The sequence below is a fragment of the Nanorana parkeri genome, unplaced genomic scaffold (assembly GCF_000935625.1).
Source record: "Nanorana parkeri isolate BGI_ZX_2015 unplaced genomic scaffold, ASM93562v1 scaffold52, whole genome shotgun sequence".
NCBI classification, from domain to species: Eukaryota; Metazoa; Chordata; class Amphibia; order Anura; family Dicroglossidae; genus Nanorana; species Nanorana parkeri.
Window position 1 is genome coordinate 118863 of NW_017306320.1, and position 27245 is coordinate 146107.

A 27245-nucleotide genomic window follows, 5' to 3' on the forward strand; every position below is an offset into this window, starting at 1 on the left:
AACCCCCTCCCCCCCGCAGCCTGACACCACATTTCATCCCCCCATCCTGCAACCTAAGCCCCAACCCCCCAAAAATGCTAGAAATTACATACACAAATTATCCTTGCATTCTGGGGTGGGAGGGGGCGTGGCAGTGCCATTCATGTCAGTTGAGTTCCAGATGCACTCCCTGCCCACAAACGATAATGCATGCACAATTTTTTGTGATTGCACCACACTTGAACGCAGGCCATTGTGTTACCATGCGTTCTGGTGCAAAGCTGATGACATGAATTGTGCATGTACTATTTTTTGCGGGCAGGGTGTGTGTCTGAAATTCAAATGACATGAATGGCACTGCCACGCCCCCTCCCACCCCAGAACGCAAGGAGACTTTGTGTATGCGATTCCTTGCATTCTGGGCAAGGGTGAACGAGCCTTTAGGATTACAGCTGTCAGAGGAGCCACAATCTATATACAAGACAATTACAGCAATGTATGTGCAGGTTTAAAAGTGTTTTAGGGCTTATTCACACAAATTACAGTGCGTTCCAGAGCGGTAGGTGCTGGAACGCACTATATCGCACACTATAATTGCTCCTGACCGGGCCCCCTCGGTTGCGGGCCCCATAGCACCCGCATGGGTTGCTATGGCGGTAGTTCCGCCACTGTTTAATACTAAACAGCAGCAAAACAACAAACAAGCATGTTGAGGTAATGATTGCCTAAACATACAATATGTTTCATTAGAGAGACATCACATGAACAGGCAATTATTTCTTTGCTGTTCAAGCATTTTAGTTTTTTAAAAGGTATGGGTAGCCAAAAATTTTTTGCAGTTTAAAAAACCCTGCTAGTTAATTGTTTTTTATCTGTACCATTGGCAAAATTTCTCTTTACTTCCTGTCCCAGAGATGCAACAGAAATTTAGAGGAAATCTCCCAAAGTGAGGTCTATTACCTTATTAGAAAACTGTCCTCAAAACAGGTGTCCCCATTGGAAGATTTTTCCTTACCTTTTGTTCTTGGAACTCCAAAAAATTGAATTACCCCCACTTTCCTTCTCAGTGACAATAGTCAGCAGGACAAAGAGAAGGACAGGGACACAGACAACAAAAAACTCATCAGAACATCTCATTTTCCACACTCTATCCAAAATGTTTTGCCTAGAGATACCCTTTAAAGATTCCGTCCATCAAAGCTTTGGAAAATGACAGTGGGTTGAATCCTCCACCAATTAATAATCCTTCTTGTGGTAGTCAGGTGGTAGATGTAGATGTTTGCTAATGGACGCTTCCAGGTTTTGAATGCACAGAGGTATCGTTCTGTCTTTTCTTCACAGAAAAGGGAATGAATGCTTGCTACATCACATATGTTACATCCAGAGATAGCACAGATCATGGACAGGCATCAGGTAGGTCCCTGCATTGCATAAAACACAAAACAACACCGGGCGCCTTTCCTGGTGCAAATAAACCTTTTATTGATAAAAATAAGTATACAAAAATATACTAACAAAGGAAGCCAAGGTTAAAAGCGTCAAATGGACTCATGATCTTTGATGACACTTTCTAATGTGGATGTACACTGGAGCGATTGAAGGACAATCAAGGAGCTCTGCTTTCCTCACAGAGTGCCGCTACCACTGCTGAACGCATTTTCGGGGACACGCTCCCTTCCTCAGAGCTGGGTAGTTTAACTATCCCTGTGCTATTAATACTCTCTATGGTCAATCATAAACCTGTGTGGAATCGAAATATAGCCAATCACTGAATGCCATTAAGTTACTATGGGAACACCTACCTGGCAAATCACAACTAGGAGGCGTTTTCTTAGTCAAAAGAGAAATCAGAAACAACGCCCCCATTATTCTAATGAGCTGGCTAATCAACACTACAGCGGGATTAATACAGCGTTGAAAATGCATTTCAATAATAGCACTACGATAGCACTTCAATAATCGCCAACTTTGCTGTTAGCACAATGGATGCTCTAGCACAACGGACCACGGAAGTGTCATTGCATTGAGTCCCTGCATTGTCAAACTCTAATGGATGGCCAGATCTTTCATTGATTATTGTTCATTGGGAGATTTGCTTGCTTTTGGCAGCTCTAGAGAGATGTAAGAAGCCAATAATAAGCTGGCACCTATAATGGAAATATCAGTATTGAGTAGCGCTTACAATCATATATACACATCATTTTAGAAACTTTTTTATAGTAGAAGTGAAGCAGTTTAAAAAAAACAATGGGTGTAATTAAATAATTATGTATTCTTTAACATCTACCTGAACATTATGCCTTGCATTATATGGTAATAAAATAATAGTTTCTCTATTGCTCTTAGAAAGGTAGAAGTAATTCCTTTTATTCTGTAACATGCCTTAAAAATGGCAAGCAGACAATGATTGGTCACTGTGGGCTTTAGAGTTTTGTTTCTCCAGATCTGGATGAAGGTTTTTTGCAATTTTCTTACCAATTTCTCCAAAATACTAAGATTGTACACATAGTGAAATAGTTGTATATCAGTCATAGTATATATAGTGTACTATTATATTATGCTCAAATAAGGCAAACATGTTTTCTTGGTATCTAAATGACAATTAGATAAATCCATGGATGAACATTCTCTTTTAACTTTAAAGTTATGAATATTATAAATAGACAAAATACCCCGGTCTTGCAAACTGATACAGCTCCAGGTAGACTTTTGGCTTTCCTCTGACAACAGCGAGTGCAGTAGCCCAGCATGATCCATCCACTCCCCAGAATAAAAGCAAGAAATACATAAAGCTGCACATGAGATGAATCTTCTTTTTCCTAAATTAACTGTGTCTACATTGAACTTACTGCCTCACTGACAGTCCTGCTCCTCCTAATGGGCTAGTGGAAGAGTAGCAGGGTCTGGTGGTGAGGTGTTTTTCTCTTCTCGATGCATGACTCAACTCAGTAAATTTGATTGAAGAAAGAGTATTTGCAGCTTTTTGTATTACTCCCATATAAAGCAATTGTATGTTAGTTACACAAAGAATAGCAAAAATTCACATGAACCCAGTGGTGCAAATATTACTTATATAAATTATTGTAGGTTCAATGGTTTGTTGTACTGTTTAATAAATGTTAGCTGGCCATATGCCTCTTGATTTACAATAAATAACTAATATGACAGGTAGACTGCCCAAACTGAGGAGCTCAGCCCTTAAAAACATTTCCTATACCCAAACCCCAGCTGACAAAACACATCTTTTCCTACTAATTCCAATACCATGTGTTAATTTGTCAGTTTGTTTTAGTTTTTTTTAATCTCTTTGTCAAACGTTAATTTAAGCCTGGCTACTTACTCTAAATGCCAGACATATTAATTACACAGCAGTTGTTTTATGCCTGCCTGTGCCCTTTCATTTAAGTATCAAAATGGAATATAGCAAAAAATATCTTACCAGGCAAAATAAAAGCCAAAACAAAAGTCTGTTTCTTTAAACATCGGGTAAATTTCTTCCTGTAATAAGTAATGGTTATCTAAGTGCTTAGTGATTTATTTGGCTGTATTATTCAGTCTTCTTTTGGAAATGTCCCTATTTAAATTATAGACACGCTATTTAATTTCACACTTCTAAAAAAACACTGACTCTTCTGTAATTACAGCTGGAAGGGAAGTAACTGGAATATGACCAGATCAGTGGACAATATAGAGCCAATTTAATTACATCAAGAGGGATGGATGCTCGAGACATTAAGCATTTCATTGTGGTTAAAAGTCGTTTTGTATTGCACTAAATGACCATCAGGATGCTTCACTTTGAAGTAAATGAAACTTCAATGTCATATGTATGGTCCCTATCTGTTTTTATTAGCTCACTGGTCCGTTCTGGAGCATAATATGAATGTACTGTCAGGGGCTTAAATGATTTGTTTTTAATTCGACTTTACTTAGTTTTCTACATAACCTATTTGGGTATTGCCCAGTAGAGGTAGTCATAGACGGGAGACATCCCTGTTAAGATATAAGGTGTTTATACATGATTGTTCAAGTGTCTGTATTTGTGATTCACGAATGACTTTGCAGAATGTTTTTAGCCATTCGGCCAGCTTCGGCTTTCACTGCGGCCAACTTTGGGAGCTGTACGGACTATAGTGAGTAGCCCGTACAGCAGCCCTTTGGTTCTACTGAACCGAAGGGGTCCTGGGGCCAAAGCTAGCCGAAGGATCAGACGAAGCTAAGGCTAGATCCTTCGGCAGCTTAGTGAATAGACCCCTAAGTGTTTTCAAATGCAGATAAAATCACTTACAATGGATGCTGCCCCTTGATGAGCACTGCTCTTGATATCCTGTTTTAGGTTGGCTCCTTTCCATTGTAGGGTACTATGGAGCCAACCTTGTGTGCTTGTTAGCTTTGTGTATCCACAAATGCACAGGCACAGCAAGACAAACCACTCTCCAGCTTCTTGTATTCCCTCTCCTTCCTTCTCCCTTCTCCATGCTAGTAGATGTACAACTGCTGGAGACTGCTCTGTCCCTTGTGATATTGTACTAGACAGGAAGTTCAGGGAAGCCGAGCTGACTGAGATGGAGCAAATTGCTTGGAAATATGTTAACTGTAAGTTCTTGGGCAAAAATGTAAAGAAATACTTTGCTGGGCAATGGGTATTTGTCTGATCTGGATTAATGATTGAAAAAAAAGTTTAAGAGTTTAATACTACTTTAAATTAAATTGTGTGTATGTTTTTTTTATCCCACTTTGAGTTAAATCTGTTTGTATATTTCACTCACCAAGAAGTATGATTTGTCATGCAATTTCCTATTCTTCACTTTTATTTTCCTTTTCCATCTCTCAAACATTTGTCTTTGGTTTAGTTCTTATGTCAGTGTGGACGGCCGTCATCAGCTGATTTTATCTGTTTTCCTGTCAGAAAGTTTTTGCATGTTTTGTGAATGAATGATCATTCAGGTCTATGGCAACCTCAACAACTGTGAAATATTTTTGAATCTCTCAGCATGTTTCTTTGCAATCACTGTAAGAAAAACCAAAATGTCTGAAACGTTGTCCGTTTCTGGAAAAATGCTGCATATGCGAGGGTTACCTGTCAAACAGCATATTTTTGTTCTCTGCAGGGGGATTAATTGTGAATCCATCTTATTATGGAATTCCAGGCCATACTAATACAATGATTCATGAAGTGGGCCATGCCCTAGGACTGTACCATGTTTTCAAAGGTGTGAGTGAGCGAGAGTCTTGTGATGACCCATGCAGTGAGACTGAACCTTCCATGGAGACGGGGGATCTATGTGCTGACACCGCGCCCACCCCAAAAAATAAGCTTTGTCGAGATCCAGATCCAACAAATGACACCTGTGGTCCAAAGTTTTACACTGGAACTCCATATGACAACTACATGAGCTACTCAGGTGAGAATTTAAATGTTATGTTATAGCTAAAACTTTTCTTTTTAGTTGTGGATAAGAGGAAGGATTAAAACCTTTGTCAAATTTTGTTTATTTTATACCGAAAAATCTAAATAGTTTCTAAAATGTTACCTTAGCTCCCAAATCTGTTGCAGGTAATTGTTTACATAAACATCACCCTAAAAGGAAGAGCAGCATAGTGGGTTAGTGGTCAGCAATTCTGCCTTGCAACACTGTTTGAATCCTGGCCAGGACACTAGCTACATGGTGTTAAAATGGCCTAACCTTGTTTTGCCACAGACACATATACTAATGTCCTCTGGGGCAAAGCCAGCTGGGCCCTCCCCTTCCCCCGTCCATTCCTCCAGTCAGCGCTGGAGAAACAGAGAGGGCGGAATTCCTGCGGGGAGAGGATTGGGAACTCAACACGCCCTCGCTGAGTTCCTGATCAATAGAGCCGACCTGTGACAACTAGGCATGTCCCGATACCACTTTTTCAAGACCAAGTACAAGTACCTCCCCTCGTGTACTTGCCGATACCAATTACCGATACTTTTCCTTAAAGGGACAGGTAAATTTAAAAAAAAAACCAATGCAGACTAATGATTTTAGGCCAATTTCTTTATGATTATAAAGAACTTTAATTTAAGACTGTTTTAGAACAATAAAACATTTGCATTTGCTTTCACACAGCTGTCGTGAAACTACAAATCCGATCATGCATGTGCCTCTAGGATTGACAGTGTATAGTTCACAAACTCGACGAGAAGGGCACGCAAGCGCAGTGCATGGTAGTTGAACTGGACAGGAGCTGTGTGTAGTTGGAGAAGTTAACGGCCGTGAGAAAGGGACGCAGGCGCAGTGTGGGAATGTAATGATTGCTGAGTGGCAACGCATGCCCGGAAGGTCTTTAAGTGAAGCTGACAGACTGGCAGTACCCAGATGCGACGTCAGAGGTGCGCGCGGTCGATGAGTTCTCAGCGTCGACAGAACAGGACCCCACCTGGAGCTCCTCCCACCGGACCAGTGCCGACTCGCCGTTGCTCTCCAAGTAAGTTAAAAAAAAAATCATAGCGCAAGCTTCGGCGCTATGTATCGGGGCATTTTGACAAGTACAAGTACTTGTCAAAATGCCCTATATCGGGCCCGATACCGATGCTAGAATCTGTATCTGGACATCCCTAGTGACAACTTCAGTTTCACAGGTCACCTTGAATTATGGGGAAGAGTGTATGTAACTCACCCCATAATTCTCCTTTAACTGGCTCTGGTCTCAGTTTGCCCAGGTATAAGGAATGAGGTTTGGCTTGGCCATGAGTTTGACCCGAACTCTAGCAGTTAACTGAACTGCTAGATTTAGCCTGTTGGCCACTAAATGACAATTTAACGCTCAGAGGCAACATCTGTTGTTGGTTGCTACTCCACAGTCCTAGCCTGGTGCATCTGGGGGGATGTGACAGAATCTGGAAGCTCCCTTTAAGATAAGGGGACCCCAGATATCTGGCCCAGCTTTTACAAGAATAAGTAAGGGGTACATAGTGCCTCTGGTTACTAATTAACTGATAACATTTTTAAAGTAAATAAACACGCTACATGTTTGAAAAAGACTGTTATGTAATAACAATGATGCTCCCATTGCTCACTGGCTGAAGTCATTTACCATATATGGCCATGACCATATATGGTCAGTGACATCAACCGGGATGTCCACAGGCTTATTTACAATTTCAAACAAGCCAGCAAGGATAATTGGTTGCTAGGACAGCGCTGTTGGCCTGCACCATAAAAACAAATAAAACTATACAGCCTTCACAGCATCATTGATTGCTATGATGCAAGCAGAAATATATGTACATGCCAAATAATTTATAAGTTTGTTAATTCAGTCTCATAATTTACACACATCTGCCACACTGTATAACTAGGCAAGGGGCAATTCTTTTTCATGGGTTAGCCTTGTAGCCTCAATGTATCGCCTCCAAATGGCTCACTGGATAAGGAATGCACATCATCTCTGTCCAATAAGCAAGCAGGTGGCGCTGGAAACTGTAAAGCTGATGTGTGACTCACAAGACTGCAAATCCTTCTGCAGGAAAACAAAAACAATTCACATTTATATAGTTAAACTGTGTATTTAGTTGCTTTCCTGGAGTTCTGCATTAAATAGAGAATCAGCTCGTAATGTGGTTGTCCCTACCAGGCGTGGGTGGTAGGTATTTGTATGCATTGAGATGTTTTCATTAACAGTGAGAGTACTCTTAATGTTGTTCTTCACCACACAAAATGAACCTCTTACTAATATCGTTGTTATTCAGTTTATTTTTCTATATATTTGTGTGCTACGCTTTTTTTCTGGTTCTCCTTATGTAGCAACTCTCTGCATTGGAAAAGCATTTATTTGACAGAACTTACTGTTGTAGTGGAGTTCTGCTTTGAAGAGCAACTCCAATCTACACATCAAGGTCAGGTAGCAAACCACTATTATCACTAAACACTCAGAAAGGTCATTCAATCTACATTAACCTAACTGTTTTGAAACCCAGTGTTTTGCTAAGCGTTACTGAGCCTACCTGTCGTTTTTAAAGAAACACTGTCACTTTTCCTATTTAGGTGACAGTGCCTCCTGATAGTCCCCTCCAGCAAGATATATTTGCTGCCTCCTTACTCCCTCAGAGCCCCCATTCTGTTTTTTTTGTATGGGGGAGAATTGGGATCTTTCCCATGGGGCAGAGCTCTGGTCTAAGTGGCCAATCACCAGGCCAGAATGCTGCCATGTGTATTGGGTGAACAGTGATGTCATCCACATGTAAGCTCCAACACCAGGTTACTTACCTTGCTCAGGTTAGATATTTGGAGCAGGAGAAAGTGAGGAAGTGTGGATGGGGAGTATACCTTGTTGGGGGAGTGAGCTTTCAGAATGCACTGCCCCTCTGCCCTAAATGGGCTGAGTCGGTTGCTTTAAAGTGACAATAAACTCAGGAGTTAAATCTTAAAAATGCATTCAAGTACCTTAACTATTAACAAAAATGTATCTTATTTGTGTATCACTCTGCTGTAGATCCTCAAATCATCTCTGATTTCATGGGGACACTGTCCTTCCTTTTGGAGGGTGGCTACGTTTGTTCCCCTTTTGGTCCCTGTGTATTTTGTAAAGTAGCCACCACTCCAAACTTGCTCCAATGATGGACTACAACCTCACGTTTAGTTTATTAATTTGTATTGATATTATAGTATATGGTTGCTTCGTTACAGCACACACAGAGACTGTGGGGAACAAAAGCAGCCACCCTCCAGAAGGAAGGACAGTGTCAGCATTAATTCAGAGATGATTTGAGGATCTATAGCTGAATGAGACACACATAAGATATGTTTTTGGTAATAGTTGGGGTATTTGAATGCATTTTTAAGAATTAACCCCTGAGTTTAGTGTCACTTTAAGGGCCAGTAGGGAAGCATAGAGGCTGGATAGCCCACAACTTATTTTAAGTTACTGTTTTCATTAAAAAAAGTTCCCTGGCATTGGGTGAGGGAGGTTCCCAAAAACCTAATGTGTTAAAGCAGGTGTCCCAGACTTTTCCTACTTTACTCCCTAGCCTCCATGTTTTAAAGGACCAAAGGAAAATAGGAAAAACAGAAACAATGTTTTAAACTAACCTTTCCACTGCCATCAGCATTTTTGACAGTTTTGAACATATTGCTTCTTGCCATTCAGTGTACATGTCATTCCCTTAAAATGTAGCATGACTTATTTTTAATTACATTTGCATAGTAAAATACTGCACGAGAATGATTGATTATGTTATCAATAAGGAACACTCCCCTGTAAACATTTTTCTATATGGAACTGCTTCATTTATCAAGCTTTAGTGAATAAAGCTCTTGGTATTCATTTATTTATATATAAATATTAAAATTATATATCACTATTAAACAAGGGCATTTATTTTTTTTAAATTCCTATTAGAAACAGATGTCAGCAAACAATTACAAACTGTTTTAATACACAAACAACCTAAAGTAAACATTGCCAGCAAAGATTTTCAGTTAAAACTTTATCAATTTTAGTTGCTGATATTTTGTTTATTTAGAGTCTCCGAAACAACTTTTCCTACCACTCTAATTTTCTTCCTCCTACTCTGATTTTCACCCGTTCATCTGGGATGTTGGGTGCTGCTTTGGGTATTGTCAATAAAATTCATAAAGTGCTTTAGAAAGCATGCAAAGCCTTAGGCTAGGTTCACGCTGTTGCTCTGCATTATCACTACAGTCTACATGTTAATGTTGGTTGCATTAAAGTAGCAGTTCATTAAAAATTGCACCCAAAAAAAATATATTTGTAGTATTTTTTGTAATGCAGCTCACCACAATATACGGTAGAATATGACTGTGCGTTGTGGTGCTCTGAAGCTCATGTCTGTTGGCAAAGTGCATTGTGGTGCCATTAAGAATGAATGGCACAGCAGTGCACCCATTGTTAATGCAGCACAACAGTGTGAACTAAGCCTTACAATTATTAAATTGTCTCTGGAGCTCCTGGCCCTAACATTAATACAACCAGTAACCTAATAAGGGGGTATTTAACATTATTATTTTTCCTAAACCCTTAAAGTTTATCTACATGATGCTCAGGTCCTGAGCCTTCTCTTTTCATTTGTTTATTTCTGATTCGGTCCTTCTTCAGCTGCCTACGTAATGTGAATATTTCATATTGGCTGTCCAGCAACAGGTTCCTCTCAGCATCCAGAAAAGGAGTAACATTTGCATGAGGGGATTGTAGGGGATCGGCAGTCTCTGACAAGGGACCTGATTGGGGGACTTAATAAGTTTATGTTGCTTCACCATATAAGAAAAAAAACCCTTGTAGGATGGGTTTCGGTGGGTTACGTGGGGAGGGGCCTGGGATAGGGTTCATATTTTGCCTGGAATGGAACTTTAATACGTTTTAGTAATCTGCTATTATGAAAATAGCCCAATAGCCTCAAAAGAACATATTAAAAAGCTGTATGTTTTATTCATACTTAATGTTTTCAAAACAATTATAAAAGAGTAAAATTGACCTATGTGGCACTGCCATAGATCTAAAGAGACATTGGACGATAAAAATATTTTCATTACAGATTCACTTTATAGATACACAAAAGCAATAATCATTTACATTCCCTCACAGAGCTATTTTAATTTTCCATGCTGTGTTTTATAAATATTAAGTGATTTTTTTTAATCAGTTGTTTTTACTGTTTTTTTGTTGTTTCCATATTCACATATTGTGAGTTCATTTTATATTCCCACTGTCAAATGTGATTATAAAATGTAATTTTACTATTATTATTATTATTTGTTGACATTGCTGCGGTGACTATCACTGGAGCTCCAGTCTTACGGAAATGCAGGACATTGATTAATATAAAACTTCATGTTTCTTTTTTTTTTATAGTTTGCTATAGAATGAGGGTGGGTTAGAATCTCTTTTAGATTTTTAATACCACCTGTTGGTAAATTGCAGCTCACATTCTGTGTGGTCACCGAGGCAGAAAGCGAAGGGTTATTTCTCCAGTAGGGACAAACACAACAATAAAAAACCCAACAGAAGGTCTAACTCTTCTCTATTTAAAAACTAAAAAAGTTTGGAGATGGACTTTAATTATTTGCTTAGAAACAAAGGGCTAGTAAAGATAATCTAATAAACAATGGCAGTATTATATTGCTCATAGACAATTAGAACAGGCAGTTTGACATTACTCTTTCATTGTTAGAAGCTCAATGTACAACATTATGACAGTATTACCATGGCATGTTACACCTCTTATTTATCTTATATAAGACTGAATATACTACAGAGCCAAGATTTGTAATTCTCACTTTCTCCTCAATTTTTTTTCCATTTTTTGTATGTCAGATGATGACTGTGCCAACAGCTTCACCCCAAACCAAGTTGCCCGCATGCATTGTTACCTCGATCTCAAATATCAAGGATGGAGCCGGATTCACAAACCTTCACCTGTTCCTTTGGCACCAATAGTTGTTAAACAGAGCATGGATTCTCTCACTATCCACTGGCTGCTGCCTATCAGTGGAGAACTCTATGAAAGGTAGCAGATGCAGACGTTGTTTAAATAGAACAATTACATGTCACTAAAAAATAACAGTGTCAGTTTGAGATATAAGTTACAAACTTTTTGGTTTTAATACTTAGAAATTATTTGCTTTTATCCATAACTGAACCTATTAGATACACAATATTTCTGGCATTAAAACAGTGTTTGCCACATTGTGACTTTTGTATCGGTTTGGCATTGTAGGGGTTTTTTTAAAGCCCAGCTCCAACCAGAACTTTATGTTTTAATAAAAATAGTGTGTTGAAGGGTTAGAATCTCTATCAGGATTTTATTGCCAACTATGCCCATGGTGGGAAGATTTCCCCTCACTTGTGAAAGTGTTTTCTTGCCATTTGAGCCCTCCTGTCCCAATGATTCCTGCATCCCTACTACTTGTACGAACATCACATGGACAGGAAGTGAGGGAAAATATCCCCAGTGGTGACATAAATTAAAGCCTGATGTTAACAACCAAACTCTATTCAAAACTAAAAAAAACTATTTTTGGGGGTGTCTTCCAGGCAGGCTCCGGCTAGAGCATCTTATGTTGACGTCACTGGTTGCCAGGAACTGAGCAGGACGCCAGCCAGAGTGTCCAATGTTGCTAAGAGCTGGGTGGGGAGATGTGTATGGCCACATGTGTATGTGTATGGACTCTTAGCGACCTGGAACGCTCTGGCTGTAAAGGGGGCCGGGGCTCACCCCCACATGACCCTTAGAGATGCTGCCTGAGGCAACACCCTCATGCTGCCTCAATACAGGGATGGCCCTGGCAGGAGACCTATTTTTTCTGCAGTTAAGTAACATGTAGAGATCTTGTCCATTACCCAGCCAGTGACTAGAGAGTGAAAGGAGAAGCAGCAGGCTGATGAACTCATCTCTCTGCCACTCTGCTCTCTCCTCCCATCAGCATGTTTCTTGTTATTATATGAGCACTGTAGCACATCTGATTAGCAATGTGTGCTGCTTCTCCCTCTCCCAGTCTGAGTGCTGATGTACCGTGTTTGCAAGATGCTGATATCAAGTCAAATAGTACTTACACTGGTTGTAGTGAAACAATAAACTACATAAAAAAATACAAAGCTGCAATAATCTGTATATTTTTTTTATCTTCCTGGAGTTGAGCTTTAAGATAAGATGCCCAGGCTGCTACTAGGCCACATGTACTCAAATATGTACAACAAACATGCCGACCTATTTGATAAATATCCTGAACTGCTCAATTGCCGGTGACAATGATACAGATTTTAAAACTGAAAAAATGTAAATGCAGCATGGATCAGTAAAACATTACAGATATTATTGGTGAAATATAAACTAGCAAAATTATTTTATGATGTCTCTGTAAATGTATTATTGGTTATAATTTCCTGTTAATTGCAACAATTTTTCGAAAAACATTAATTGCATCTGTTTTTCAAAGAATTAAAAGAATTTTCCTTTTTTTCCACAGAGAGTTAGGAACCATGTGTGATTTGTGTGCTGCTGATGGGTCTTTACAACAATATGCTCACCAAGCTTCCTCGCCTCGAGTGTGTGACAACTCTGGTTATTGGACCCCAGAAGAGGCTGTTGGTATGAATTTTGCAATACTGACCATATGCAAATTATCCACAGGTGATGTGGGTAGAGCAATAAAAATATAGCTGGAATATTGACTGTGGACCAACTATTTGATAAAGAGCTTTTCTCTAATGTCACTTGTAGTCCATTATAACTGGTGGTATTCTGCATTGCTGTATAATGCATTTCTGAGATTTGCAGTTCCTCTACAGCTTAGAATCAGTGGCATAACTACTAGGGTTGCAGCTGCGACCAGGCCCTAGTGCTCCACCACTGTCCTAAAATAATTCGCCAGTATGAATCCAAAATGAAAAAAAAAGTTTTGACTTTACATATATATACTTTAATCTGTGGATTTTAAAATTATTGTGCTACTTAAAATGATTGTGCTAAATAATTATTCTTAGTTGATATTTTTAGTTCAGTTGTGTGCTCAAGTTTCATTTGCTGCTAGTAGTAAATTAAACTAATGTAAAATGTCTAGTTACAAATACCATGGTAAATGCCTTTAAGTATTGTGTCTCTACTATAAGTAATGTAAAGTATTTGGTAATATAAGTGGAAAGTACTTAACATGTTATCCTTTCTGGCCTAGGTCCTCCAGATGTAGACCAGCCTTGCCAGCCAAGCTTACATGCATGGAGTCCTGAGCTTCACATCTTTAATACTAATATGTCCGTCCCTTGTACTCAGCCACTGGGGTGTATTCTGGAGCTCAATTTCCTAAAAGCTGTCCAACCCCGGACCCTTACCATCTGGATAACTTACCTATCCTCTGATGTGCCCACCACATTGTCTGATATTGAGTTAGTGACGGAACATAATGAATCATTGCACCTAGGAAGTATGCAGGCCTACTGTGATACTCCTCTGACGATTAGGCTGACCACAGACCAGAACGTGTCCACAGTCCGTATTTACACATTTGATGCAAGAATGGAGATAGATGCAGTTCTTCTGGTCTCTGTACCTCTTAATTTTATTTGCTCAGCATGCAGACCTGTGAAATACAGGATAATTCGAAATCCTCCTTTGCTTAGAGATCAGCTGCTGAAAAGGACCCAGGCAGAGCGCTTTTTTACTGACACGTGAGTAGAACCAATGACTAGGTGCGTTGTGTGATTGTGTGCGTTAATTGCATGGTATTGTGTGATTAACTAAATGCTATGGTGTAAATGGGCCATTAATGTTCTCACCTAGCTATTAAGATACATTTGTGTATTCCAATCTTAGAAATTCTGAAAAGTGTCATAACCCATAACTCCCATACCATACAGTGCACAGCTATACAACTTCACAGTGCCTGGTTGTGCAGAGATGAGCTGTTAGACTCCAAAAAGGCCAGCTTTATGGTAAAATATTTGAGATCAATAAATTATAACTGGACACAGTTATGCATTTTTGCGATTGTAATGATCAAGATCCTACCTGTGAAAATGAGGTAATAGGCAGCTGTGCCAGCCCCTTCCATTTGGGTTTTTACTCTACTTGTGGTTTTCAAGGGAAAAAAATGGAGATCTGCAATCAAACTGTGGTCACATATATGTGGGGGAAGGGGGAGGGGGGGGGGGTGTATAGTTCACATTTTCTATCCAACCCCAGAAGCAGGAGAAATACTTTTTCAGATTTTTCTGTAAGTTTTAATTCTGTTTTGTCTGTCTCACTTTTTACTTCTGTTTTATAACTTTTGTGAATTGTTCTATGCACTGCTCATCTACGTATATGAATTATAAAATGAATAGGCTGGTTTTTGATTGCTCTAATGAAGGGATAAATCTGAAGAGACTGTTGTGTGTATGGTTGCATCCTATCATTAGCTATCCAGCTTACTTTGTTGTGGTAATGGCATGGAGGCCGAGCAGATCAAGTCTCATGAATATTTCCTGCTTGACCAAAGCAGAGATGCACCAGCCCACTTTTCTTAAACAATCTAATGCTTGTGGCAGAATCACTTTTTTTGTTGTGAAAGAGGAGACATTTGTTTTATCTGTTTATGCAGCTCATCGTGTTAGGCCTAAGTGTGTTTAGGCAGTGTAATGTTTGGGGATATTAGCACATATGGTGAGCGCTTAAGAATGCAGTCTACTCGCAATATCTTCGGTTTTAGGAAAATGTACCCCAGCATTACAATTCAATGCAATTCAAATGAAGCATAGTTTGTTAAAGTAGATGTAAGCCCAACCACTAAAATGTTGTATAAGCAACAGCTACTGATTCTTATATAAAGGTCCTTGTCTGGGCACTTTGTGTTATGGGGAGACAATGCACTGCCTCTTTCTCTAACAATCTCCAGCATGCAAATCACCTTGCCACATGTTCTCCCAAAAGAAGGATTAAGCTTCTAAGCTGGTGCATATTGTCCAGGTATAATACACTGTTTTTCCCAAAAAAGGGCTTTCATAAAAATTGCCGCTAGCATCAATTACACATGCAGTCACTAAGCAGTGAAGTGAATGTGGACTGGCTGTGAACAACATAAAACCAGCAAAATATAATATAAAATGAACTTTTAAAAATACACGTTCTGTAGACAGTGCATGTGGAGAGGCTGCAAAAAAGTAGAAGGACACAAATCAGCACTCAGTAGCATTAAGATGTAAATATGCTTTCCTCCCACCAACCCCACATTCCCCTAGAAATACAGCATTTTGCTACCTTAATATTGTCAATATGGCTACTGGGAACCCTGCCTTTATATAGTGAGGGGCTGGCACATAACAAAGCCCCTATTATTGTCTATTCTAAGCTACATGACCTAAGTTTAATGGCCAGTAAGGTCATTATTGGTAATTTGTTGCTATGGTTATGAATAGCTGCATTAGTTCACCATGTCCGTGAATTGCGCATGGGTTGAGTTTGCCGTGAAACCAACCTCAATCTAAGCCTGAAACTCATCCCTATAGCAACCTGTGAGACTGGAAGTCAAGGGTCCCCCAAAGCAGCCTTCTCTCCTCCATATAAGCTGTTTAAACTATGCGAGAATACTCTGGTGTTATGTCTTCTGTACTATTGTGTTAATGGTCCGATTTGCTTTTTTTCTTTGCCTTTTTAAAGGATGTGTTGGATTTGAATGTACATCATATATGAGCTCATTGCTAGAAAAAAAAGCAATTTGTATGGGGTATTAGTGTTGCCTGCACATGGTTCACCAGGAAAAGGCTTATAGCATGTGAACTTCCCTTTTGGTTGCTTAGGAATAGGTTAGCTTGATATTCCTCTATGTCTACCTAAACCACCACGCCATCTTCTATGGTACTTTTTTTGGCTGTTGTGCCCAATGTTTTTGGAAAAAGGAAAATTTTTTTCTCTCTAAGATCATGGTTATAAGAAGTAGCTTTTTTGCCTCCTGCCAATTAACCTTTTGACTGACAGTGACATGATCAAAGCTGTTCTTCTCCTAGGTAAGTAATTCCTAAAATACTTACCTTTCCAGTAGAAAATGGTGCTCCAAACATTATATTATTAAATGCTTAAGCATTAGGTCATGTGGCCTCTGCTAAAAGGTATGATCAGCTAATTTTATCTTCCATTTAACAGAGATCACATAATTAAATTCCCCAACCTTTGGTCTCATGTATAATAATACTGGAGGCAGTTTTGAACAGTGTTTTCTTCAGCCCTTCCATTACTTTTTTGGTACACCCCACTTTAAATACTGTAATGCTCAAAGTTGTTCTACCCCCACTTGCCTTCTTTTCTACATGTTCGAAGTATTGCAGCATGAATGTGATAGTTGATTTAAACTCCCTGTCTAACGTCTCTAGAACTCCTCCAGGGTAGAATACCTGACATGGCAAAGGCAAGGGGTTAACACATCAGAGAACGTAAGAAATGTAGAACATATGACAGAGACAAATGCCAGCCCATTATTAGACTGATGTGAATGACTAATGTGTCTATGTGTGAGGAATAGTGTAGGACACAGTGGGTGGGGATCTGTGATGAAGATAATAAGTCATTATCCTTGAAACTAATGAACCATACTGAATGTGGGTGGTATATTTTTTAAAATAAATTCTGTGATTAATTTCACTTTAAACTGGTAATTGTGTTTCTTCTCCTAAATAATGCAGTTGAAACTGCATTCTGGAGATTGGCTTTTCTAAAATATGTAGTTCGATTGAATACTTTTTTGGTGATTACTTTTTATAGACCTTAGTGACCTAGTAGAGCTGACTGTGTTCTTTTTTTTAACGAGTATGTAACTGTAAGTCCCAGAATTCTGTGACCTTTTCACTCAATTTTTAATAATGATGATTAGGATGTGTCAGTGAAAGCAGACTGGACACAAAGGCCAGTTGTTTATCTTAGTACTATTCATTGTTACATGGTTAGGCTTGAAAAAACACATATCTATCAAATGCAACCAATAGAACATTAAATAAAGACATTGAAAACCTGCATGCACCAGAACCCTTAACCCACAGTTGATCCAGAGGAAGTCAAAAACAACCTCATAAAGTGTGGTCTAATTTGCTCTAAGAGGAAAAAAAAAAGAATATTCAGATATACACTGGATCAACAATCTACGGTGTTAATGCATATAAAAATGAATAGTCCATAGATTCAATACAAAACCAAATTCTCCATAAACTGGCTCCCTCTACTTGTATCTCAGGGTTATTTGTCCCATTATCCCAGGTTTAGCCAATCTGTGTTCTATTCAACACTCACTTACCCTTTGCAAGGACAGCGAAGGCACCAGGCTTTACAGTCCTTGCTGCATGACAGTCTCCACACTGTTGCTAAACTCTTCTCTCTCTTTCTAATCCAGGCACAGAATAAAGAATGTCCAATTAGGTTAAAAAAAGTAGAACTCAAACTTTATTCTAAATTTACTCCAGAAGATTAATGAACTGTACATGAACTGTGCATTTTCCTTTTCTACTACAAAATGGCAGAACATTCCTTATTTTGCATTATCAGGCATCATTGGTTGAAATTAGGTCAGTGCTTATTAAGCTGACAATGTCCAAGTGAATTAACTCCCTGGTATCTGATTGGATGTAGTGACTGTACGGCTGACAATTTTTCACCTTTCTCCTTCAATTTTTCAGTTGAAATTAGTTAAGCCAGGTAGTGACGACAGAGCCCCCCATGGCTTGAATTTTAGAGGATGCAGCAGAAATCAGCCACAATTCAGTCTGTGTATGGTATGCTTAAGAGGGCCAGCATGTAACCTTAGATTACCATGGCGTACAAACAACGCAGGCATCAGATGCAGAAATGGGAATAACAGTAAGCTCCCACTTTCTAATATGATATGTGGCTGGCTCCACTCCTTTGGTACAGGTACACTTCAACTATGTGCTTCACCTTTAATAGTACACACAGGTACTGTTTTCTCGTATTTTTCCATTAATGGAACCCATATGCTTATATGTCAGCTGTAAATGAATGGTTTGGCAGCACCTGCTTCACCCTCTGTCACACACCAGTAGGTACATTTATGTTGTACATAATAAATGTGGGCATATGTAATATCTTTAGAATTGGCAGTGACTTTAAATGTACCACTGAGAAACTTAACTTGTTTTGTGTGCAGCTTAACCACGGGGTATGATATTATTTTACTTGGCACTTCTTTCCGTGCCATCTTTGAATTAGCCTCCCTGCAACTCTTGTCATTCTTTGATCTTTAGATTTGTTTACACAGGTAAACACTGTAATAAATGCACCAACAATGATATCTCTTTGGGTTGAAGAGTGCAACGTCCCAGTTCCTTTATAGAGCACGATAATTTGTCTTATCTCCATTATTAGTTTGGCAGTACAAACAGTAGTTTATTTGTGTGTAAAATGGACCCGACAGTTAAATAAAGTATTCTCATTTCATGGCCTGTACATGTTCTACGTTGATTTGGGTCATTGCTATTTTAAGGGAATATGGATTTGTGCCCTGGGCTACAGACCTCAAGGATCTGTTTCTGCATCTGCTCTTTACCTGCAACCCTAAACGCAATCCACTTGTACCTGCTGCCCAACCCAACTATTTTGCATCTGCCACCCTACTGCCACGTTGAAAAAAGTAAATGCTGCCAAGTGACTAATATCACATCAGACTAACTGCAGCTACCTTGTGATGGATTGTCACAACCACACCTGTGCTACAGCAGATTGCAGCCATATGACAAGAGATTTAAAGACAGTAGTGCGCATACCTCCCAACTTTCTGCAATGAAAAAGAGGAGCACCTTCCCTTACAATTTATTTAAGCAATGGACAAACATGCCTCCAGGTATGTGGACCATTAAAAATTCCCAAAAATATTTAGATAAACCCAGTTTTTTTTCCCCATTACTTTTCCTTTATACTGGCTTTTTGAATTAGCAAACAAGAAAATGAGGAGATAACATAAAGGTTTTAGTGCAGAATAACACTTTTAGTAGATAAATAAAACCTTTTCATAAATATCTAAACATCAGACCAAAAAGAGGGACAACTGAGGAAGAAAGAGGGACAGAGGAAGCTGGTTTCAATTGATAAACAAATGGGGGGTATGGTAGTGCGGAAGCATGAAGATTACCATTGCTGACCTCTCCTCTTCAACTGGTATACTAATATACTGGTAAACTTTTTCAATACACTGTAACTGCCTTGCGTTCTCATTCTCTTGTTGGACTACTGCACACCTATATTGTCCCAAATATTGACAAATTAATTTTTTTGAACCATTACTTATTTGACGCAGATTGTGAGACTTTTTGTACGAAAAGTCTCACTTGGGATTTTTTTTTTACAATTAGTGCACTAGTCTCATCTTTCTTTGCAGACCCGTCAAATTGCAATGGCTCCAGTACTTTATAAATCATTGACTTGGATCAAGTACACAGATCAGAAGTTCTGATTTCATTTTGACTTTTGTGATTTGCCTCAGCAAAAGGAGATAAACAACGGCAGCTCTGCCTCCATATTTCTTTCAGCAGAAATTTGTATTAAAGGATTGTTAAATCCTCGCCTTTTTTTGCATAGATCTACTTCTAGCAAGCAGTAGATATAGGCTAAAAACATAAAAATTAGTTAACAAATAGGTTTAAACTTACCTGTGTCTCAATCGCGCGCTCCTGTCCGAAGATCTGAAGATTCTCGGGCGCGCACATGCGCAGTTCAGATCTTCGCCCTGGAGACACGCCAGGTAAGTCAATGGAGGCAGCGTGTACAGACTCCGTGGGACAGGAAGTGGCAAGAAAAGAGAGGAGTCAGCACAGGATCGGAGACCAGCACCAGCGCTGGAGGAACTCCTGAAAACTACAGGAAGGAGAAGAAGATAATCAGATAAGGAGGCATCATTTAAGGTCAGTGGTGGAAAAAAATGTCTATTATTAGTACATTGTAATATATAATTAAATAATTATACAACTCACCATAATGTAGAATCAGTGGGAACCCTGAACTTGTTTTCCTGCTCTCATGTGGTCAGTGGGGCTCTCAGGTGGTTAGTGAGGCTCTCAGGTGGCCAGTGCGGGATCTCAGATGGCCAGTGTGGACTCTCAGGTGGTCAGTTGGACTCTCAGGTGGTCAGCGGGGCTCTCAGGTGGTCAATGTGGGCTCTCAGCAGCTCAGTGTGGGCTATCAGGTGGTCAGTATGGGCTCCCAGGTGGCCAGTGTGTGCCTCAGGTGGTCAGTATGGGCTCTCAGGTGGCCAGTGCAGGCTCTCAGGTGGCCAGTGCAGGCTCTAACCAGGGGTCCGTAGAGTCTCACTGGTGGTTGCGGGGGCAGCAGATGCAGCTTTTTGATCAGACGACCACTTGCTCCTCACTAGGGCCCCGAGAGGCCCCAGCGAGCGGCCTTCTAATATGTCTGATTAGAGGGCTGCCTCTGTCTGATTGTAGCCGGATTGTCATGGGGCATACCGAGGTAATCCGGGGCAGCCGGGCCTATTTGCAGGGGTGGGCCTAAAGCAGGAGCTGTAGCCCAATTCCTAACAGGAACCCGAGAGTTGGGGACCCCTATGCTAGAGCTTATGGTTACTGCCTGCTCTGCATTACAAAGAGCAGTTTTAAAAATCTGCTTCACCAATGATTTGCCAAATTTCCATCCTTGATTATTATGACAGATGTTTATATACAAGAGTTCATACATGACTGAATTCTGCCCACTGCAGTGAAAGTACATATCATAACGCCTAACACTTAAAGCCAAGCTAAATCACCAGACCAAATGCAAAACTGCGGATCCCCGGAAGCTTTTTAACATAATGTTCAAATATGTTTGTCAGACTTACCTGACACAGTGATTCTCTCCAGTGCGGTGCTGTCATTGCTCTTCTTCATCAGTGGAGCTTTCTTTTTCTTGTGGTTTCCTTCCAAGTTCAAAGTCTTTGGCCCCATTGATTGGCTGGATCTGGGTGACATAACTGCCACACTGGAGTTATTTTTTTCTGGCATGGAGAAACATCTATGACAGAAGAGACATACACAGTCCCTACTGTCATCAAAAAAGCCTTCCTGTCAGCACTTTTTACAAAAGCAAGTTTAATTCCACTTTAAATACATTGGACCAGACAAACTAAGATTGGTGGTTGAGGAATGCAAAGTGTTGCACATGACATCTTATTTTAACACATTGCATGTCCAACTATTATGTCGAATAAACTATTATGTCACAATGAAGATAGGTTTGTTTTTTTGCGCACAGTAGAATGTGGAAAGTGTCTGCAACCCCTCTTTGCCAATCCCTCCACTGGATTCCGATTGCCCAAAGAATACAATTAAAAATATTAAAAAACATTTTCACACACAAATTTGACCCCAGCTACAGCATGCACCTCTTCTCAAAATATCACCCAAACCGCCCTTTCCATTCTTCCTAAGATCTCATGCTCTCTCGCACCCATGTCAACTCATCCCATGCTCGCCTCCAGGACTTCTTCAGAGTCTCTCACATTTCTGGAACTCCTTAGCCCAACCAGTCTGCCCATCTTCTACTATGTCTGCCTTTAGGCAATCTCTGAAAACGCATATTTTTAGGCAAGCTTATCCCACCTCTACCTAACCACTGCACTATTACTTTCTCATCTATGCACAGCTACCACCTATTTCATTATTTGCCCCTCTCTTAAGATTATAAGCTGTCACGAGCAGGACCCTACTAACCATTTTGACTTGAACTGTATTGTAACTGCACTGTCTCCTTTTATATTGTAAAATGCTTCACAAACTATTGGCACTATATAAATCCTGTATTATATTAATAATAATTGTTTTGTGCCATCATCTTGGCTCTTGGCACACTTCTGCACACCCCTATTGTGCCAAATGCTGACAAACTTATTTTCTGAACCGTTATTTATTTGGCACAGATTGTAAGAATTTTTGTTTGAAAAGTCTCATTTTGGATTTTCTTTTACAATTAGTGCATTAGTCGCATCTTTCTTTTCAGACTCTACAAATTGAACTATTATTTGGAGCATTCCAAAATAGCAGGTTTCCATGCTACTAATAATTGGTGCACCAATAATAGTTTATGTGGCCCATTCTCTGTGTGAGTATGGAATTATGATGTTACTCTCATAGGTGTGAGATGTAAGGAAATATATTTTTTCAATAAGGAGTTTTTTGTCTTATATAGAGAAAATGCTGATAGGAAGAGGGAGCAGAATAAATAGAGAGATGACCTCATTAGTCTGCTGTGGCTTTTTCACTGTCCAATCAGTAGGCTAGGAGGTGAAGAGAGGACACAACTGTTCTTTATCTGTAAATGGTGTAATTCGCCTGTCTGTGCTGTGTAAAAGCACTGTGTAAATCTCAGGATTGGATGGACAGAAAGGTGGCAGATAAAACAGCCCCTATATACAGTATGAATTTTATCTGTGTATTTAGCTGTATGTCTGGAGTTCAGCTTTTAACATCAGGCACTCTTGCCCTTGTAATTTGAGCTAGACAACCTTATTTCTAAATCTTATTCTGATGTTTTTCTTTACAAATATATATTGGAAAATAAACTTTCTATTGTGATTAGTGTTTAAGAGTCTGAAAAGAACAGCAGAGATCTGCATACATTCGCAGCCATCAAAAATCTGCATAATACACTGGCACATTTTCAGACATGCAGAGGAATGTTGGAAACACTAGATAGAACAATGTGTCAAACAGAGGTGAAAGCAAACAATAAACATAATACCCCAAGCTAATACACTAGCTGTCTGTAGCTGAAAAAAACTTAAAAGAAACAGAAAGAAATAAAAGAAAAAAAAGAATGCTGTGTTTTTCTAAAGAGTAGTGATGGTTAGACAAAGCGTTTCATTTTTTATTTTTCCTCTTGGTGGTGCAATTGCTTAGTGTGTAGTGTGTGTGTGCGTGTGTTGCCAACAGAGGTGTCTGGTCAGTTGATTTTCTGGAGACACCTCATTATTTGCCCTAATTTTGGTCAAAAGACTGATTTGTAGGCCACAGCCAGGGCTTTTGTTTCAGTTACTGGATTGTAAAAATAGCCAAGTCCATTTTTTACTGGCGCTATATTATAGTTTTCTATAGTATGGATATTAAGAAGCCTACATGCAGTAGGCAATGATATGCTGTAGATAATAGTTCTTTGCAGCTCAAAACCTTTAGTTAGAGACATAGCGGAAAAGAGTGGGTTGGCAAACAAACCTCACTCCAACAGCTTTACTATTATTTGTTTCAGATCCAACTATGCACGCCTGGAGAACACCAATAGCAAAATCTCTGGTACTCTAGTGGAAATCATATAGCCCTAGACATGTAAATGGTGACCTCTTTCATAATACATAATCATTATCAGTTATCATGGAGATTGAAACCAGAGTGAAGGCCTAGGGGCAGTATGCCCTCTGCTTTTTTGGCATAGCAAGCTTTCTTTGGACTGTAAAAAAACACCAATTAAAAGATTACAGGGCAAAAGAAGATATCTGCAAAAAGATGTACACACAGGTGGGGCAGATGAAGTGAATGTAAATTAGGCTATCATTGCCATTCTTCATTGCCAGGCTACATCAGAATATTTATATTTATTTTACCCTGCAGGGAAGTGACCCCGGGCCAGGAATACCAATACCAGGTGCAGGTCGTTGCTGGGTCAGTGGCTGGAGAGCCTTCACCACCCTTATTTCACATGCATGGTGCCGGTTTCTGTGGGGATGGAGAAGTTAATAAGTAAGTCAGAATATACTAATAAAGTTCACGCTTACTCTGTTTAAGGTTCTAAAATTTAGATTACCTTATGCATCATAAATAATGATATGTCTGGACTATTCAGCAAAGGCTGGTGCCTAATTCACAATCCTGCAACTTGACACTACAAAGCAAATGAGACAGTTTAAATTCTCTGGGATGTAGAAGCTGCCTGTCTGGTAACCACAACACCCATAGCAACACTTTCACATCAACATTGGCCAGCCACACCAATAGAATAACCTTGTGGCCCAGTGCTTTCTTTGTACTTTTAAATAATATCCAGTCATGTAAAACACTGCACAACATAGTTGTTACTAAATTCAAGACATTGTACAATCCGATGCTAATGTGTGTGGTCAGCTTAAGACACGTGTGTGTTTTTGATCACAGGGAATTGGGAGAGGAGTGTGATGATGGTGCACTGCAAAATGGAGATGGCTGTTCCCAGAGGTGTCAACTGGAGCCAAATCATATGTGCATAGGTGTGTACTATGTATTAGTCCTAACAGGTAAGAAAAAGAAGAGATGTCATGTATTTGCTTTAATAATACTAAATTTATTTTGGCAGGAAAACCTAGCCTATGCTACATTCCCAGTGCAGAGAGTGTTGTTGACTTCCCTGATGATAGCATTGGCATGTCTGCCAATCGTGCTGGGCAAACAACACATGAATACATTGATCAGTGGGCTTCTCAAGCTGTGACTTCTCATGAAGACCCCTGGAAATGTCCAGTTTCTGCACTCATTGGAGAACCAGTACACAAGGTGATTATTTTTCTCGTATATGCATGTGCTTTTGAAAGTTTTGGGGCTCATTTACATCCGTGTGCTGTGTTTAACACTAGTTTATGTGTTATTTCATGTGTTTGAATGGGCTACCTAATGCACCCAAACACACCAAAAAAAGGTGCATGCACTATTTTTTCTAACGTGGTACAACCACAATGCATGATACTGCGCTGCAAAATGGGTCTGTTGGGGTACCATTCAGAATGAAAAAAGTACAGTTGATGCATGTCACCACAATGCAAAAGTGTGAATCTGGCGGTAGTCTTTAAAATGTAAGTAAAGAACAGAGAACGGTGTCTACAGGTCTTTGACAGCAAGCAGTAAGATATATGTCATTTTCTTTTGAGATGAGCTTAATCTGATTGGTTTCTATGTCATCATACACAGACACAACCTTCCAGCAGTTGCTGTAACACTGTCTGTATGTCATATTCTGTGTGACAGTGTATATATGCCAATGTCTGCTACTGTGTGTATTAAGTTTACCACACACATTACAATTTAATTGTACCACCAATACAAATTGAATGGATATTTTAGGCAGGTTTTCAATTCATATTACATAGTTTTGATAAAAATGGGATTGTACAAATATTTTACAGTCAGGATGTGTATGGTGAGCTTAGAGATAGAACAGGCTGATATTTTCAGTAGTCTTTGTGCTCTGCTTTTTTTTTTTTTTTGCTGTTTATTCATTGTAGATGCAGGGCAATTTCAGCAGAGCATGCATTCACAGAACTTTTGCCATTCATTTGATGTAGTTCTACAACAAAGTCTACGTAAAAAACAAACTTTACTTGTTCATAACAAGTACTGCTCGAGCTCTAAGCTTAACAACTACTGCTCGAGCTCTAAGCTTAAAGGTATTCTTATAGATGTATTCAATATGTGGCAGAGGAGGCCCTTAAAAGAGAACTATGGCCTAACCTTTTTTGGTCATTGCACTTTAGGGTTACAGGAAGACATTTACTATGTCCTCCTGTGACCCGAAACTGCAGCCAGGATGGATCCCTACAATATTGTTGGGATGCATCCCACCACCTGATTGACAGATGGCTCTCTAGAGACAGAGCCAGCCCTGCCCGCCCAGTGAGCGTTGGAGGAATGGAGAGGGGAGGGGGGAATTCCTGTGGGGAGTGGTGACTGACAGTCACCACTCTCTGGCAGGAGAAGATCGGGAATTGAGCGATCAGTGGTATGTGATTGCTCAGTTCTCAATCTATAGAGCCAATGTGTGACAGCTGCAATGTCACACGTCTGCTCTAATTATGGGGATGAGTGCATTTCACTCTCCCCATAATTCTCCTTTAAAGCTGAACTCCAGGTATAAAGTATTATGCACGCTTGTTCCAGCTTGGCCCAATGTAAGTATGCATATGTCATACTTGATAGGCCCAGAGGGATACTGTAAAGCACTGTAGTAGGTCCTGTGTGGTATGGTGCTGTGCTGACTGGCATGCCCTCTGCTCTGAAAACACATGGGGTTGCTCGCTCTGCACAGCGGCCATTTAGAGACTGACAAGTATTTTTATCAATGAATACAAGGCGTTCTCTGATTAGCAAGGTGTGGATTGTATCATCATCACCCCACATCCAATCAGAGAACTCCTTGTATTCATTGATAAAAAATACTAGGCATTCCCTGATTGTGACTGTGCCAAGCGAGTGGCCCTCCCTGTGTTTTCATTGCAGAGGGGAAGCCGCTCAGCACAGTGCCCTAAACGACTGCTGTCAGCACTGTAGTAGCCTTGGTTATTAAAGTGTTTTACATTCTGTTGGCCCGATTGGCATATGCTAAGCTGGCCCAGTGGCTATGTCTTACTGATCCACTAATTTTAGTATACCAGACAGGATCAGTCTGACTGAAAAGAGTACCGTAGCCTCCTTGCGGTCTCTAATGTTATGAACAATGCTCATTGTTGCTAGAGACCGTGTGATCTTTGCCTAGGGTTTAGGTCATTTGAGGTACCTTAGGAGTGGATTTATTTCTTTATTTATGGCAAGAAAGAGAATGATATTGTGAGTGGGTAAAGCTGACATGTGCCCTGTTGATTCATGCACAGTAAGAGTTTCATTAATAGGCCTATTTTCAGAGTAACAAATTCAGCTTTCCTTTTATTAGAGTGTCATCATTTTTTAATGGGGCTACATCTGGTGATACACACCCTTACGACTGTGATCCAGGTAGTCATTCGTGCCAGTGTAATGACAAATGTGGATTTCTTCTCTAGTCTCATGAAAAAGAAAAAGTTGAAAAAGCGTGTGATGCCCATGTGACAAAT

General features: G+C 39.7%; 1 protein-coding gene across 1 annotated transcript in view; it reads left to right on the forward strand.

Annotated features, from left to right (window-relative positions):
- PAPPA2 (pappalysin 2) overlaps positions 1-27245 on the forward strand; it is a 154355-nt gene that overhangs the window by 52108 nt on the left and 75002 nt on the right. The window contains exons 4-10 of the mRNA XM_018575089.1: positions 5091-5384; positions 11278-11470; positions 12930-13051; positions 13635-14127; positions 24025-24153; positions 24565-24656; positions 24743-24939. Of these exons, the coding sequence (XP_018430591.1) occupies positions 5091-5384; positions 11278-11470; positions 12930-13051; positions 13635-14127; positions 24025-24153; positions 24565-24656; positions 24743-24939 (1520 nt within the window). The remainder of the gene's footprint in view (positions 1-5090; positions 5385-11277; positions 11471-12929; positions 13052-13634; positions 14128-24024; positions 24154-24564; positions 24657-24742; positions 24940-27245) is intronic.